The sequence below is a fragment of the Moschus berezovskii genome, chromosome 8 (assembly GCF_049115385.1).
Source record: "Moschus berezovskii isolate FMDL1 chromosome 8, NW_MosBer_1.0, whole genome shotgun sequence".
Taxonomy (NCBI): Eukaryota; Metazoa; Chordata; class Mammalia; order Artiodactyla; family Moschidae; genus Moschus; species Moschus berezovskii.
Window position 1 is genome coordinate 107,138,285 of NC_142467.1, and position 14,929 is coordinate 107,153,213.

The window sequence follows — 14,929 nt, forward strand, 5'->3', positions numbered from 1 at the left end:
ATCCCGTGGACGGAGGAGCCTGGTGGTCCGTGGGGTCAGTGTCAGACACGGCTCAAGTGACTCAGCACGCACACACGTCTCTCCAGGCCACCCTTGCCCCTTCTAGCTTCCACTGAAGCCCCCACCACTCTGTTGCCCTCTGTGCCTTTCCCAAGCCCATGCTGTCACCCCCATGCCCCTCTGCTTGGTCAGGCTGCCCGCTCTGGGTGCCCCCAGGCCCCGCCCTCTGCCTTGTCCCTGATCCCACCTGCATCCAGCCCCTTGAGGGTGGCCCAGCATTCCCCCAAGTCAGGATGTGGCTGGAAGCCTCTAGGATTTTCTAGGAACAAGGGCCTCATGGTGGCCATTCCAAGTCAGGCCCCCCAGACAATGGCTTCTGGAGTGCTTCCATCCACAGCTGACTGGATGCTGCCCTGCTTGCCCTGGGTGAATATGATGGCACATGTGAGTCCAGGCTGGCCGCTCTGACCTCCGTGGAAGGCTTAGGGTCCCGATTCCAGGCACAGACCCCAGGTGCTGACGGCATGGTTGAGAGTTTTGGACCCCTCCAGTCTAGGATGTTCTAGGTCCCCCAAATTTCCACCCCACACCATGTCCAAGACACCCGCACACACAGGAGGCCAAGACCCAGGCTGTGGAGGGCTTTATTCATGAAACCCAGAGAGCCATGTGACCCCTCCCCTGGTGTCCCCTCACCAGTAAGCCAAGGTCCTAGACACCTGGCCACTGCGTGTGCCGCGAGTTGTCCCACACCGCTGGCCCCAAGAGAGAGTCCGTGGTGAGGGAGGCCCGGGTGCTGTGGCCGCGCCAGGTAGCTTGAAGCATCTTGGCTGCTTCCTGTTGCTGCTTCAGCTGACGACGCACGAAGAAGCCCCTCCAGGCAGACTGGATGACCGTGGCCGCCTTGGTCTGATGATGGGGTTGCCGAAGGCTCCGGGCGGTTGACTGGGTCAGGCAGCCCCGTGGCACGCCGGCCTGGCTGGCAGCACCCCGGCCCGTGCCATGCACCACCCGGGTGGGCAGGGTGTGGCCGCACGTGTGGCATGTGCGGGGGCTGGAACCCACGAGCATCACCACGCTGGGTGGGCTTCCTAGTCCGGAGGTCAGTGACTGGCAGAGAGCACAGACATGTGGCTGGCAGGACTGGAAGCAGCGGTGGTCAGACGTCGTCCTAGCCCCACTGTCGGTCTTAGCCCACACATTCTGGAGCAGCATTTGCTGGGTGCGGCTCTGGCGAATGATGAAGCCTCTCCACGCAGCCTGGATTGTGGTGGCAGCTCGGCAGAGGCGAGCCAGGTCCCGCCGCACACGGTAGCCACGCCAGGCGGCCTGGATGATGACCGCCCACTGGTGCCACACCTTGATGGTTCGGCGCACCAGGAAGCCACGTGCACACGCCTGGATAATGACCGCCGCATGGATGATTATCTTCTCTACAGCCTGCACCGAGGCCACCAGCTCCCTCGGCTGTCTGGGATCCACCGCTTCCTTGCTGCCCACGACATCCCATGGCACAGTGCCCCCGGCTGGCTCCCAAGCGCCGCCAGGGGCCACGGTGCTGCCCCTGGGCCCAACTGCTACACTGGGGATGGTAGAATTCCACGCTTGGCCACCAGACATGGCAGTGTTCTCCGGGCCCTGGAGTACAGCGGGAGTCAGGGATGCCCCGAGATGGTCAGCTGGAGTCAGGGACGCCCCAAGATGGTCAGCTGGAGTCAGGGATGCCCCGAGACTGTCAGCTGGAGTCAGGGATGCCCCGAGACCGTCAGCTGGAGTCAGGGATGCCCCGAGACCGTCAGCTGAAGTCAGGGACGTCCCGAGACTGTCAACTGGAGTCAGGGACTCCCCGAGACTGTCAGCTGGAGTCAGGGACGCCCCGAGATGGTCAGCTGGAGTCAGGGATGCCCCTAGACTGTCAGCCGGAGTCAGGGATGCCCCAAGATGGTCAGCCAGAGTCAGGGACGCCCCAATATGGTCAGTTGGAGTCAGGGACGCCCCGAGACTGTCAGCCGGAGTCAGGGATGCCCCGAGACTGTCTGCTGGAGTCAGGGATGCCCTGAGACTCTCAGCTGGAGTCAGGGATGCCCCAAGACTGTCAGCTGGAGTCAGGGATGCCCCGAGACTGTCAGCTGGAGTCAGGGATGCCCCGAGACTGTCAGCTGGAGTCAGGGATGCCCCGAGATGGTCAGCTGGAGTCAGGGGTGCCCCGAGACTCTCAGCAGGAGTCACAGAAGTTCCAAGAATGTCAGCAGGAGTCGCGGATGCCCTGAGACTCTCTGCAGGAGCCATGAAGCTAAGGGAAATTGGAGGCACCTGCGGCAACTCCTGCCTAAAAAGGGGCCGCCGAGAGCCCCTCGGTGAAGACTCATAACCCAGAGACACCCTCCGAATTCCCGGGTTCAGCTTAGAGTTGGCCGTGCCATGTGCCAGCTCATTAGTGTGGATTATTGGCGTTAAGGCTGGCGGTGTACCCAGGGAATGTTTAGGAAATTTCTGTGAGGACTTGGGGTCATCCTGCTGCTCCTGACCAGAGGGCACAGTCCCAGTTGCAGAACTGTCTGGCTTTTCTGGTACAGAAATAGCATGCACGGACCTGAAGGATATTCTAGGGCGAAGGGGCCCATGGCCATTCTGAATTAGACTGCCAGCCGCTGTCTTCTGGAGTGCACTGGGAATGGCTTCCTTTTGGGAACAACTGTACGTCATCTTTTTAATCAGGGATGGATGAGGTGAAACACGTGGCTGTGACCTCTGGAAAGTTCTTGGGGTCCCCGTCTGAGCCACAGATCTTGGGTGCAAACCAGTGGCCGCAGTATTGTCATGGGTCGGCTTGGGTGACCCTGAGACTCCAGTAGAAGCCATGATCCCATTGGACTCGTGAGTCATTGAGGGGCTCTGGGGCATTATATGAGCCACCAAAGCCTTTTGATAAGCCGAGGGGCTCCGGAGTGCAGTGTGAGAGCCTGGCGTCTGCCGGTGAGAAAGTGGGGCCCCAGTGCCCTTGATGGGCACCGTCTGCACACTGGGGCTAGCAGCCACAATGTGGGAACCAGGGGCCACTAGATTGGTCACTGACCTCTGCTGCAGGGTTGGGGCACCACTACTGACTGTGGAGGGCTTGACCAGACTCGGAGACTGGGGAAGGGCAGAGGCCACACCGCTGGCCGTTGACTTAGCTTGGTCAGGAGCTGCCCCCTCCAATAGCGGCCTCTGGTCTTTGGGAAGAGCCTCATTCCCTACAGGGAATTCTTGGCTGTCATTAATTTCTATTGCCAGGGGACTATGGTATATCCATGGGGTTGCCTCAAGGACTTCGGACACCTGCCTGGATATGGACCCCTGGGGAGGAGTCCAGTCCGGGTCCTCTGGCCTCATCACAGTCTTGGGATCTATGGTCTCAAATGCTGTCATCACCCCAAGAGCCTGGTTCAACTGTGAGGCTCTTTGCAGAACCGAAGGCACTTGTTGTACTCCACCGGCCCTGCCAGGAGCTTCCTGGAGGGGAGCTTGAGCCAGGCCAGGGGGATGAGATGCCTGTAAGGTGGTTGTGGACCCTTCCCCTGCCAGGCCCCCATGGTATGGACGAGGAGAGATCCCAATCAGCAGGGACCCCTGGGGAAGGCTCGGGGCCATGCCTCCGACTGTGGAGGGCGGACTGGCTGTACTAGCCATAGACTCCAGAACTAGGTTCTGACTCAGTCCCCCAGGCATAGATGCTGTGTCCACACTAGAGTTCACAGGACCGGGAGGGATTCTGAAGTCCACTGCACCTGCCACTGAATCTGAGAGCAGGTCCGGAGCAATTAGACTAGCTGATGGTTCCACCGAGAGACCTTGCTTCTTCCCATCAGTGCCAGATGCTGCAATCAAACTGGGGGACACTGAAGTTGCGACAGAACTCATAGGCACAGTTCTGGCCATGCCAGTTGGCCCAGACCCTGGAGGAAGGCCCTGGGCTACAGTGCTGGTCATGGGATCTAGAGCAAGGCCCTGGCCCATGCCACCAATCACAGACCCTGGGGGAAGACCCTGGCCCACACCTCCAATCACAGGCCCTGGAGGAAGGCCCTGGCCGACTCCACCAATCACAGACCCTGGGGGAAGGCCCAGGCCCACACCACCGATAACAGACCCCGGGGGAAGGCCCAGACCCACACCACCGATAACAGACCCTGGGGGAAGGCCCAAGCCCATGCCACCAATAACAGACCCTGGGGGGAGGCCCAGGCCCAAACCACTGATCACAGACCCTGGGGGAAGGCTCAGGCCCACGCCACTGATCATGGACCCTGGGGGAAGAGTATGGACTACACCATTGACCACATAACCTGGTGGAAGGCTGGGGGCCACACAACTCAATATGGGCCCTGGAGGAAGGCTCTGGCCCACGCCTCTGATCACAGACCCTGGGGGAAGACTAGAGGCCATGCCACCGGCTACAGAACCTGGGGCCACAGTTGTGGTCATCCTACCTGCTATAGAACCGGGCACCACAGCACTGGGCATGCCCATTGCAGGCTCCTGGCTGATAACATCAGCTTGTTGGTAACTGTTAGAGATTGTGGACACAGAAGGACACCGGTGGTCCAGAGAAACTGGAAGATCCACGCTGACTTGAGATATGCTGGGGCCCACACTGGTCATGGAAAACTTAGACGAACTCACACCCAGTCTACCGGACGCTGAAGCCTGAGAGAAGCCAGGAGCCACCCTTGAGGCCAATTCACGAGTCAAAGGGGCGGCAGCCACAGAGGCATGGGATGTCATGGGAGCCATGCCCCTGCTCATCTGAGACAGGCTTGGGCCCACAGTGGTAGCCACACTCCTCCGGCCCACACTCCCTGATCTGCCAGGGGACACGGGTACCTGAGACATACTCAGGAACATGCCAGTAGCCAGAGTCCCCTGAGACACATCAGGGAGTTTGTCGGAGGCTATGGCACCCTGGGATCTGCTCATAGACATGCCCCTGAACAGAGACACACTGGCTTCCTGGCCTAGGCAAGAGTCCTCCCCACTGGCCACAGGTGCCTGGTAGAGGTTTGGAGCTGAAACGATGACAGCAGGTTGTTCATCTACTCTTGGGTGCCTCCCACCAATACCAGGCAGCTGATGAAAGCCCAGGGCCACTTCGCTGAACTCAGGGGCCTGGGGATGCGGGGCCACCCCTCTAACCATCGGAGGATCTTGACATGGGCCCACCCTAGCAGACACGGCTGGCTGGCTCAGACCCTGGCCCATGCTTTTAGCCACTGATGAATATGGCGCGCACGAGGTGACTTCAATGGCAAATGATGAATGATGCTCACTGGGAGCCACTGCATTCACCCTCGATGACAGTAAATTCGGACTCACCCTAGGGGCCCAACTTGGCTGATTCATAGCACAGCCAGCACCACTGATCACAGGTAGCTGGGCCAGGCTGGGAGTCCCCCTAGTGGCCACAGATGGCTGGGCTAGGCGGGGGGCCACCACACAAGTCACAGAAGGCTGGCCTAAGCTAGCAGCCATCCCACTGGTAAAAGGTGGCTCGGTTTGCCAGGGGGATACTCCAAAGGTCAAAGATGGCTGGCTTAGGCTAGGAGCCACCCCAGAGGTCATAGGTGACTGGGCTAGACTGGGCTCTACCCCAGAAACCTTAGATGCCTGGCCTAGGCTGGGGACAACCCCACCAGTCATAGATGTCTGGGTTAAGCTGGGGGCCACACCACTGGTCACACGTGGCTGGGCTAGGCTAGGGGCCACCCTAGTAGTCCCAGTTGGCTGGGCAAGGCTGGGGGTCACCCCAGGGGTCACAGGTGGCTGGGCAAGGCTGGAGGCCACCCCACTGGTCACAGGTGGCTGGACAAGTATGGGGGTCACCCCACTAGTCACAGGTGGCTGGGTGAGGCTGGAGGCCACCCCACTGGTCATAGATGGCTGGCCTAGGCTCAGGGCCAGTCTGCAGGCCATCAGTGGCTGTGAAAACCTAGGAACCACCCCCCCAGCCATGAATGGCTGGCCTAGGCTGAGGGCCACCCTCTTGGTCCTGGACATCTGGCCTAAGCTGGGACTCAGCTTATTGACCACCGATGGCTCAGATAGGCTGCTGGTCACTCTACTGGCCGTAGAGAGCTGGCCTGGATTTGAGGCCACCTTACTGGCTACTATGGGCTGAGACAGGCATGAGGTCAACCTACCAGCCACAGACGGCTGCTGATAGACAGCAGGGACCACATTACTCAATGACAAACTTCTGGTCAACACAGTCCCACAGGGTGCCTGGGACACACTCTCCTTCAGATTCATGGAACTCTGATCTGAGGACATGTCTTCCTCATCCTCTGAGTCCCAGTGGACACTCAGTGTCATGCGACTGGCCAGTGAGCTACGTAGAATGGGGATCAGTTCTGAGTCTGCAGAATACTGGTCATAAAGGCTTGGGGCCAGGTGCCTGGGACCTGCTCCCTCAGTCTCTTCCACATTCCTGGGTCCCTGGGACTTCTCCATGGCCTCTGCGGAGAGGTGAGCATCTAGATGAAAGTCCCTGTCCAAGCTGGCTTCCCAGGGCTCCTCCTCCACCACGTCCACAGCAGTCATGCTGGCCATAGACATGGTGGAGAGGCTGAGTGAGCTGCAGCTGCACAGTGAGCTCTGGGAATTGCTCATATTTAGGCCATAGTCTGTGGAGCCCTGGGAGAAGCTTCTGGAAAGGTCATTGTCTGGACCTTGTGGCATATTGGCTACCAGTTCACTAAGTATATTGCCAGTTATCCGCTCCTGTGGGCCATGTGCCCTGGAAAGGCTACCCCGTGTTTGACTCTTCTTCTTCCCAGGGATGGCTGTTCGAGAAAGGGTGGGTGTCAGCTTATTGCCTGGGGAGGCTTGGAACAGACCAGCATCCACCTGATCCCGTCGCTTGGGTGCCCAGCAACGACCAGGAGCCACGGAGCCAGGCCAGGGACCTGGGGTTATGACGCAGGCCTTGAGGGCATGCGGTTGTGCTTTGCTCACTGTGGCGGCCTGTGGTGGAATTGGGGTTGCCTCTTTGGTCATCTGCCTAGGGCCCTTGAAGGCTCGTTTATGATTCGGGGACCGAGTTCTTTGCATGGTCTCCTCAGGGACCACAGGTAGCTGTTGCGGAACTTTGGCCCCTTGGGGTTGGCCCACACCGGGGGGTACCCTGCTGATACCCGAGGGCTGACACCAGCAAACAGAGCCCCCATAGTTGGTGGCACAGCAGTGGGAGTGGGTGCCCCTCCCACGACCCGTGGTGCTGGGAAGCTTGCCCGATGCTAACCTGCACTCCCCTGGGGATGCCCTTGAGTGTGGGGCCACCCTGCTGACCTCATGTGGACTGTGGGTGCTTGTGGTTGAGCTGCCAGTGGCCAGTGATGGCCGGCTGGTGCTCGGGCCCAAGCCATTGGCAAGAAGTGGCTGCCACAGACTGGAGGACGGCTGCTGGTGGGGCGTGCTGGGCAAGTTGGGGTCCACGTCACTCACCATGGGGCCGAGAGCTGATGCCAATTCACTCGCCCTGGGGTGCAGGCACACTCTTTCCTCACAGATCTTGGGGGTCAGGTACAGATTTAAGGGGCTTCTGCTGGGTCCCGTCTCCCATGACAGAGTGGGACCCGGGGCAGAAATAGGGGTATACTGGTGAATGGTGATCACCTCAGCAATCAAGGAGGCACCTACAGAGACCACCGAAGAGCAGGGTGACCCCCCGATCATGGCCCCATCCCCCCTCTCTTCCAAGAGCCCAGAGGGCCAGCCTATGCCAAAACCCTCCCAGACCCCACCCCAAGGAACCCTAACCTTGCTAGGCTGTAGTCTCATGCGGCCCAGGGTGGGCCCCCACGCGGCCGACAGGCTCCCCCTGCAGTCCACCTCCACGGGGGCCGGCATCACAGTCATCCCGCTTCCCACCATTTTTGAGGCAGTCTTGGGGAGGCCGACTCCAGACCTCAGGGCCGCCTGAGAGAGAGATTGGCTGAGGACTGCACCCAGTTCACCCTGACACAGGGCCTGGCTCAAGATGGCGCGCTCCTCCTCCGTCAGGGCCTTGCTAAGCACGTCTGCCAGTCTGCTCTGAATGGCCTTAGTGAGCTCGCCCCGGGACAGTGCACGGGACAGGCTGGTGCCCAGCTCACCCCAGGAGAGCGCCTTCACCAGCACCGTGCCCAGGATGCCCTGGGGCAAAGCCTTGGCCATCGTGGCTCCCAAGACTTCTTTGGACAGGGCCTGGTTCAGGGCCGCCCTCACTTCCCCCTGGGAGAGGGCTTTGGCCAGCAGGGCGCAGAGGTCCTCCTGGGAGCCCAGCACGGTGGCCAGCTCAGCACACAGGGAGGCGAGTTGGGAAGCCACTAGCTCCTCCTGGCTGGGCGGGGGTGTGCCGGTGGTTGATGGCTGGGCCCGAGCAGCCCCACTGTCCCCCCAGGATTCAGCATTGCATGTGGTGTGGCCAGCAGAGGCCAGCAGAGGCACCAGCATGTTCTGGGTCTCAGAGGCCCCCTGGCGCAGGCCCAGGGTGGCCTTGCCCTGCACGTAGCTGTGGGATGGGGGCTGGGTCAGTCTGTCTTCTGGCTTGGCTCGGGGCAGAGCGCCGACGTGCTGGCAGGGCTTGGTGGAAGCCTTGAAGTCCACCAGGAGTGGCTGAGACTGCGTCTTGTTGCTGAGTTCAGCAGCCTGGTGGGCCGCATAGAGGCTCTTGGCTGTGTCTGTAACCAGCTGGGCCTGGGACTGCGCCTTTGTCAGTCCGGTGGGCAGATGTCCTTGGGACTGTACCTTGATCACTGCTGTGGTCAGCTGTGCCTGGGACTGCACCTTCATCAGCCTGGCAGGCAGGTGTGCCTGGGACGGCATCTTAGACTGACACACACTCAGGTGTGGTTGGGCCACGGCTGCGGGGGGTTGGGCCGGTGGGTGTCCTTGGCCCTGGGCCTTGGTCAACTTGGCAGACACATGCTCCTGGGGCAGGGCCTTAGTCAGCTCGGCCAGCAGATGGGCTTGGGGCAAGCCTGTGGTTGAACAAGAGGTCAGTTGCGCTTGAGGCAGATATGTGCTCAGAGGCGCCCCAGCTGTTCTAGCAGGCCCATACAGCTGGGATTGAACCTTCAAGACATCCGTCCTCAGATGTGCCCTCTTGTTCCTGTCGTTGGCCACTTTTGCCCAGGTCAGATCCCCAGGCATTTCCACGGCCATACTGGTGTCAGACATGGTTTCTGTTTTCATTTGTTTCTGGGAGAAGACCTTGATTTTCTCATTTTCCAAAGGAGGCCTGGCTGGAGGTTTGGGAGCCCCAGCCCCCAGGTGCGATGGGGGAAAGCATTTCACTTTTCCCTCTGTCAAGTATGAGCGGGACGACACCTTGACAACCCCTGTTGCCTGTCTCGCGTTCACCGTGGCCCTGGCCTTTGGTCCACTTAGACACGTGTGGGATGAGGTGTCGGAAATTCGAGCTGTCGCCACTGCTGAAAACGGAGGCTTGAGGTTTCCAGCTGCTGCAGGGGGCAGGCACAGGGTTCTGAGGATGGTGGCCACGGAGCGTAACTGAGCTGGAGTCTTGGTGATCATGGCCGCCAGGCGTGTCTGGGGAGGAGCAGTTTTCGCCACCGAGGCTCCTTGAAGCATCTGATGAGATGGGGTCTTGGTCACTGTGGCCATCTGACACGTCTGCAGTGGGGTCTTGGTCCCCGTGGGTGCTGGGTGCATCTGGGGTGGTATCTTGGTCAGCAAGGGCACTGCACACGCCTGGGGTGGGACTTTGGCCGCTGTGGGCGCAGGCCGTGTCTGAGTTGGAGACTTGATCATCGAGGCCAGCAGGCATAACTGGGGTGGGACCTTCGTCATCGTGGCTGCCGGTCGTGTCTGGGGTGTAGTGTTGGTCATGGAGGCTGTTGGTCGCATGGGGGCTGGGGTCTTGGCCCCTTGGGTCACCGGGCAGGGCTGGGGTGGGGTTTTGGTGATGGTCACCATGGGCACTGAGCAGGGCTGGGGTTGGATCTTACTTATCATGGCCGCCAGGCATGACTGGAATGGGGTCTTGGTCGCTGTGGCTGGTGGGCACGTCTGAGGTGGGGTCTTGGCCACTGGGGCTGGGGGGTACACCTGGGGTGGGGCCTTGGTTATTGTGACAGTTGGCATTGGGCATGGCTGGGGTAGGGTCTTGTTCATCACAGCTGCCAAGCATGACTGAAGTGGAGTCTTGACCATGGTGGCCGCTGGGCATGTCTGGGCAGCAGTCCTGGCCGTGGGGGCTGCTGGGTACGTCTGCGGTGGAATCTTGGTCACTGCAGCTGCCAGGTACATCTGGGGTGGGGTCTTGGCTATTGTTACCATGGGCACGGGGCAAGGCTGGGGTGAGGCCTTGGTTATCGTGGCTGCGGGGCACGTCTGGAAGGGAGTCTTGGTCACGGTCATAGTGGGCCCTGACTGGGAGAGGGGCTTGGTCATCACAGGCGCCGGGCCTGTCTCAGGCAGCATTCTGAGGCCCTCTGCTTCCACGTGGGCCTGGGTTTGGGTCTTCAGTTGTCCTTGAGCTGTCTGGGTGCACCTTCCAGATGGTGGTGGCCCCAGGGCCCCTGCCTTGTTGGCTCTGGCAGCTGTTTGCTTGCTCTTCATTGCATCGCCTTCTACTTGGACAAGGCAGGTACTTCTGACAGTTCTTGTCATCAGGCATGGGCGGCACTTCGCATCGAGACTCACGGGACATGGAAATTTGATGGCAACTGTCTGGTGTGGCAGAAAGGTGACGCTGGGGCCTCCAACAGAGCACGTCCCAGGTGGTGACAAGCCCTGGGACTGCAGCAGAGCCAGCTGGTGGGCATAAGTGGCCAGGCTGTCGGAGGAAGGGAACTGGGTCTCCTTGCTCACCATGGTGGGCTGGGCCAGAAGGGACTTGCCCTCTTCCGGATGCTGGAACCGCACCTGCTGGGGCGGGTGGTAAGGGATGTCCCTCTCCTCCACCTGCGCTTTTTTCTCCATCGTCTTGCCAGACCGGAGGAGGCGCCTGGTACTGAAGCGTCGCCATGCCTCCTGGATGGCCTTGGCCGCCATCATTTGGGAGATGAGCTTCTGCCGGAGGCGGTACCCCCTCCAATTGGCTTGAATGAGGGTGGCTGCGCGGGACAGCATCATGTCCATTTCATCCACCAGGACATTCCTGAAGGCCTGGCTCTCCACCACAGCCCGGAGGCGAGGGATACGACGAGCCACCATCTTGTCCTTGTCAGGCTGTTCCAGAAGGGTCTCCTTGGAGGCAGGTGGTTCACGCTGGGGCTGTGGATGCAGTGCTCCCGGTTTGTCTTGAAGATTGGGATCGGGCTGATAGGAGCTCTGCCCACTGGGTGACACCTGTAGCTGTGAACACAGTGTCCCCATTCTATCTTGGAAATTGGGGATGGACTGATAGGAGCTCTGCCCACTGGGTGACACCTGTAGCTGTGTTGCTTGCTGCATTGTCTTGGTTCCTAGGCGGGTCAACTCTGCCTGTGGGGGGCAGTAGGGAGGTGGTCAGGGAGCAGCGTCATGCAGACACGAGGCCTCCTGGCTGGGGCGGGTACTCACCCCCAGAACCTGCACGCTCTTGTTCCTGGCATCTTGCAGTCTTCCTCCTCTCCTCGGTAAGTACTCCTTCCCAGTCACACGCCCGGTGGCCTTTCATACCCAGGCCACATCATCATACTTCGACATCAGCACACAGGGCACATTCTCACCTGAATGCCTGACCACCTACCTGCTCTTCAACTTTCCTCTGTATCTGGAACACACTGTAAGGACAGCACTGCTCATACTGTTTTGGATATATCCTGTGTCTGTGTACATGGTGTTATTTGCTTTCTCCCACTGACTGATGGTATTCTGAATTCTTAGACAATAGGAACCGAGTCTGACTCATTTCTGTGGCCCCATCTCAGTCACAGGGCCTGGGCTCCCAGTTGTGAAAAGGTAGATGTTCTGAGTGGCTAGCTTGGCTATAAGTGAGTAGGGGGGCAGATTGAAGGCTGGATGGATAGATGGATAACTAGAACCTGAATTAGCGGACGAATGAATACTGGATGGGTTGGAGGAACAGATAAAAAGAGTTTGGGTTGAAAATGGGTGGGTAAATGAAGTTGATGAATGAACTGGCGAGCGGATCAGTAAATAAGGAAAGGGACACATGGGCGGATGGACGGATGGACGGATGGGAGGGTAAACAGATACATGGACGGATGTGGGGGTAGCAGGATAATTGGACAGATGGAGGGAGGGAGGATAGATGAGTGGGTGAGTGGAGAGATGAACCATGAGGAGATAAACGAGTGAGTGAATGAAGAAAGGCAACGGAATTGGTAAAGGGATCAGTGAAAAGGAGGTGGACTGACGAACGACTGGCTGGATCAGTGAGCAGATGGGGGATGACACAGATGATGGGGAGATCAATGACAGATGGAAGGACGGGGACAGGAAAAATGAAGAGGTGACCAGACTGCAGAAGTGCCCCTGTGCAGAGCATTCAGACACTCAGGCAGCCCTGGAGCATAAGACACTTACTTTACAGCAGTCCCCCCTTCTGGTTGGGACCACAGACTTCATACCTTGGAAGATCATACAGTTGGAGGAGGAGCAGGAGAAGAAGGTGCAATCTCAGAAGCCAGCTTGCAAGAAGCAGCAGCCTTCAGTCCTTCATCCCACGAAATGTGCAGCAACACTGCCCTGGGCTGACTCTGTCCCCAAGACCAAAGCGAAGAGATGTTAAAACAAACAAACAAAAAAACTAAATTCTATTTAAAACACAAAACCAAACCTTTTTTTTATTGCAAAGTTCACTTATTCAGAGGTAAAACTAGAGAAATGACAGTCAGGTCAAAGAGTAGGGTACAGCCACTGTCAAAAATTGGTATTTCAGAACCTGGGAGGCGTGGGGGAAAACTGGCATTTGGGTGACTTCCCTGGTGGTTTAGTAGCTAATGTAGCGGCTAATTCTCATGTCCAGTGGAGGGGACCTGGGTTCAATCCCTGGCCAGGGGACTAGATCCCATATGCCGCAATGAAGTCTTGGTGCATCCAGATAAATAAATAAATCTTTTTGTAAAGAATTGGCTTTTTGGCTATAACTGTCAGTGAATATTCTCCATGTTCATGTCTTTGGGTTAACAATGAAACACCAAAAACAAAGAATTTTAAGTCCAGAAAATGAATGTGCAAGGAAGTTTATTCCTTTTTAAAAAAAAAATTGTATTGAAATATAGTTGATTTACAATGTTGAAATATAGTTTCAGGTATATAGCAAAGTGATTCAGTTATATATACATATCTATATTCCTTTTTAAAATATTTATTTGTGCTATTTTATTTAGCTGCACCAGGTCTTGTTTGCGGCATGTGGGAACTTTAGCTGTGGCACATGGGATCTAGTTCCCTGACTAGGGACTGAACCCAGATCCCCTGCACTGCGAGCTTGGAGTCTTGGCCACTGGACCATGAGGGAAGGCACATATATATTCCTTATATATTCCTTTTTTACATTCTCTTTCATTATAGGTTATTACAAGATATTGAGCATATTTCCCTGTGTTATCTTGTAGGTCTGTTTGGTTATAGATTTGATATGTATCCAGTGTTATTTTGTACATAGAAAAAAAAATAACCTGGAAATAACCAAAAAGGTGATTGCTAGGGGGTCAGTTAACAAGTGCATAAAGAAGGGTACTCAAGGATGTTCATCACTGTATTGTTTATGAGAGTCAAAACTGAAAAAAACAATGCTTACCAGCAGGGAGGTGGCTTAATTGCAGGAGGCCCAGGTTCAATCCCTGGTCAGGGAACTAGATCCCACAAGCCACAACTAAAATCTCTCATGGCTCAGTGAAGACCGAAGATCCTGCATTCTGCAACTAAAATATGGCACAGCCAAATAATATTTTTTAAAAAGTAAAGAAAGGGTTTAAAAAAAGAAATGGTGTCCAGATCCACAAGAAGAGGTAAAATTTAAAAGGTAAACAAGTTACAACCACTTGGATCCATATCTTGAAGACAACTCATCAATTCCACTCAGATGAATATAACTCAGGAGGTTCAAGTGTTTATACTCATCCAAACCAGAAACCATCCAAATGTCCATCAACAGAATAATAAATCAATTGTATATCCATCAATATAGTAATATAAAAGAATGAATAGAATTAAAAATATTGACCTGTTTATAAATCAATGGATCCTATTTGACATGTCAGTGAGAAAACGGTCAACAGTATAGAGGAATCTCACATACATTGTTTTGAGTGAAAGAAACTGAACATAAAAAACAACAAATTGGTTACTCCAGTTATAGGACATACAAAAGAGAAGAGAAGAAATTAAGCTCTGAATCTGGACAGGGGCTCCCCTGGTTAAAAGTCCACCTTGAGCAGTAAGGAACACGGGTTTGATCCCTGGTCCAGGAAGCTCCCACATGCCAAGGAGGAACTAAGCCTGTGTGCCACAACTGCTGAGCCCGTGTGCTACAACTACTGAGGCCCACACACTTAGAGCCTGTGCTGCACAACGAGAGGAGCCACTGCAACGAGAAGTCCTCGCGCCACAACAAGAGTAGCCCCTGCTTGCGGCAGCTAGAGAAAGCCAGTGTGTAGCAAGGGACACCCATCACAGCCAAAAATAAAATAAAATACAGAAATGAGGTGACTGAGAGGGGACATTGGGAGGCCAGTCACGTAGGTTTCTTTGGATTGTGAAAATATGACCTGGCTTTTTAAAATAGGACCTGCATCACCTTCATATAGAGGCCAAAATACTCGTAAGTGATGATGAGGAATATGTAAGGAGATAAGCAAATAATCAGAGCATACCTTAAATGAAAAATGCAAGTTACAAACAACAAGCACCATAGAACTTGACTTTTTTCCCTTTGATTCATGTGTTTGGCTGCATCAGGTCTTAGTAGTGGCGGGCAGGCTCTTCCCTACTT

The 14,929-nt window shown here is 56.4% G+C and overlaps 1 protein-coding gene across 1 annotated transcript; it reads right to left on the reverse strand.

Annotated features, from left to right (window-relative positions):
* Positions 1-626: 626 nt before the first annotated feature.
* IQCN (IQ motif containing N) lies at positions 627-13,345 on the reverse strand. The gene is made up of 2 exons (XM_055430667.2): positions 12,561-13,345; positions 627-11,469 (listed from the first exon to the last, which is right to left on the reverse strand). Exon 2 carries the CDS (start codon positions 11,437-11,439, stop codon positions 712-714), a length of 10,728 nt encoding a protein of 3,575 aa, XP_055286642.2. The 5' UTR covers positions 11,440-11,469; positions 12,561-13,345; the 3' UTR covers positions 627-711.
* Positions 13,346-14,929: the final 1,584 nt, after the last annotated feature.

Coding starts and splice junctions, on each gene's coding strand:
- IQCN (XM_055430667.2), bottom strand. CDS start 11,439: ATGCAGCAAGCAACACAGCTACAGGTGTCACCCAGTGGGCAGAGCTCC.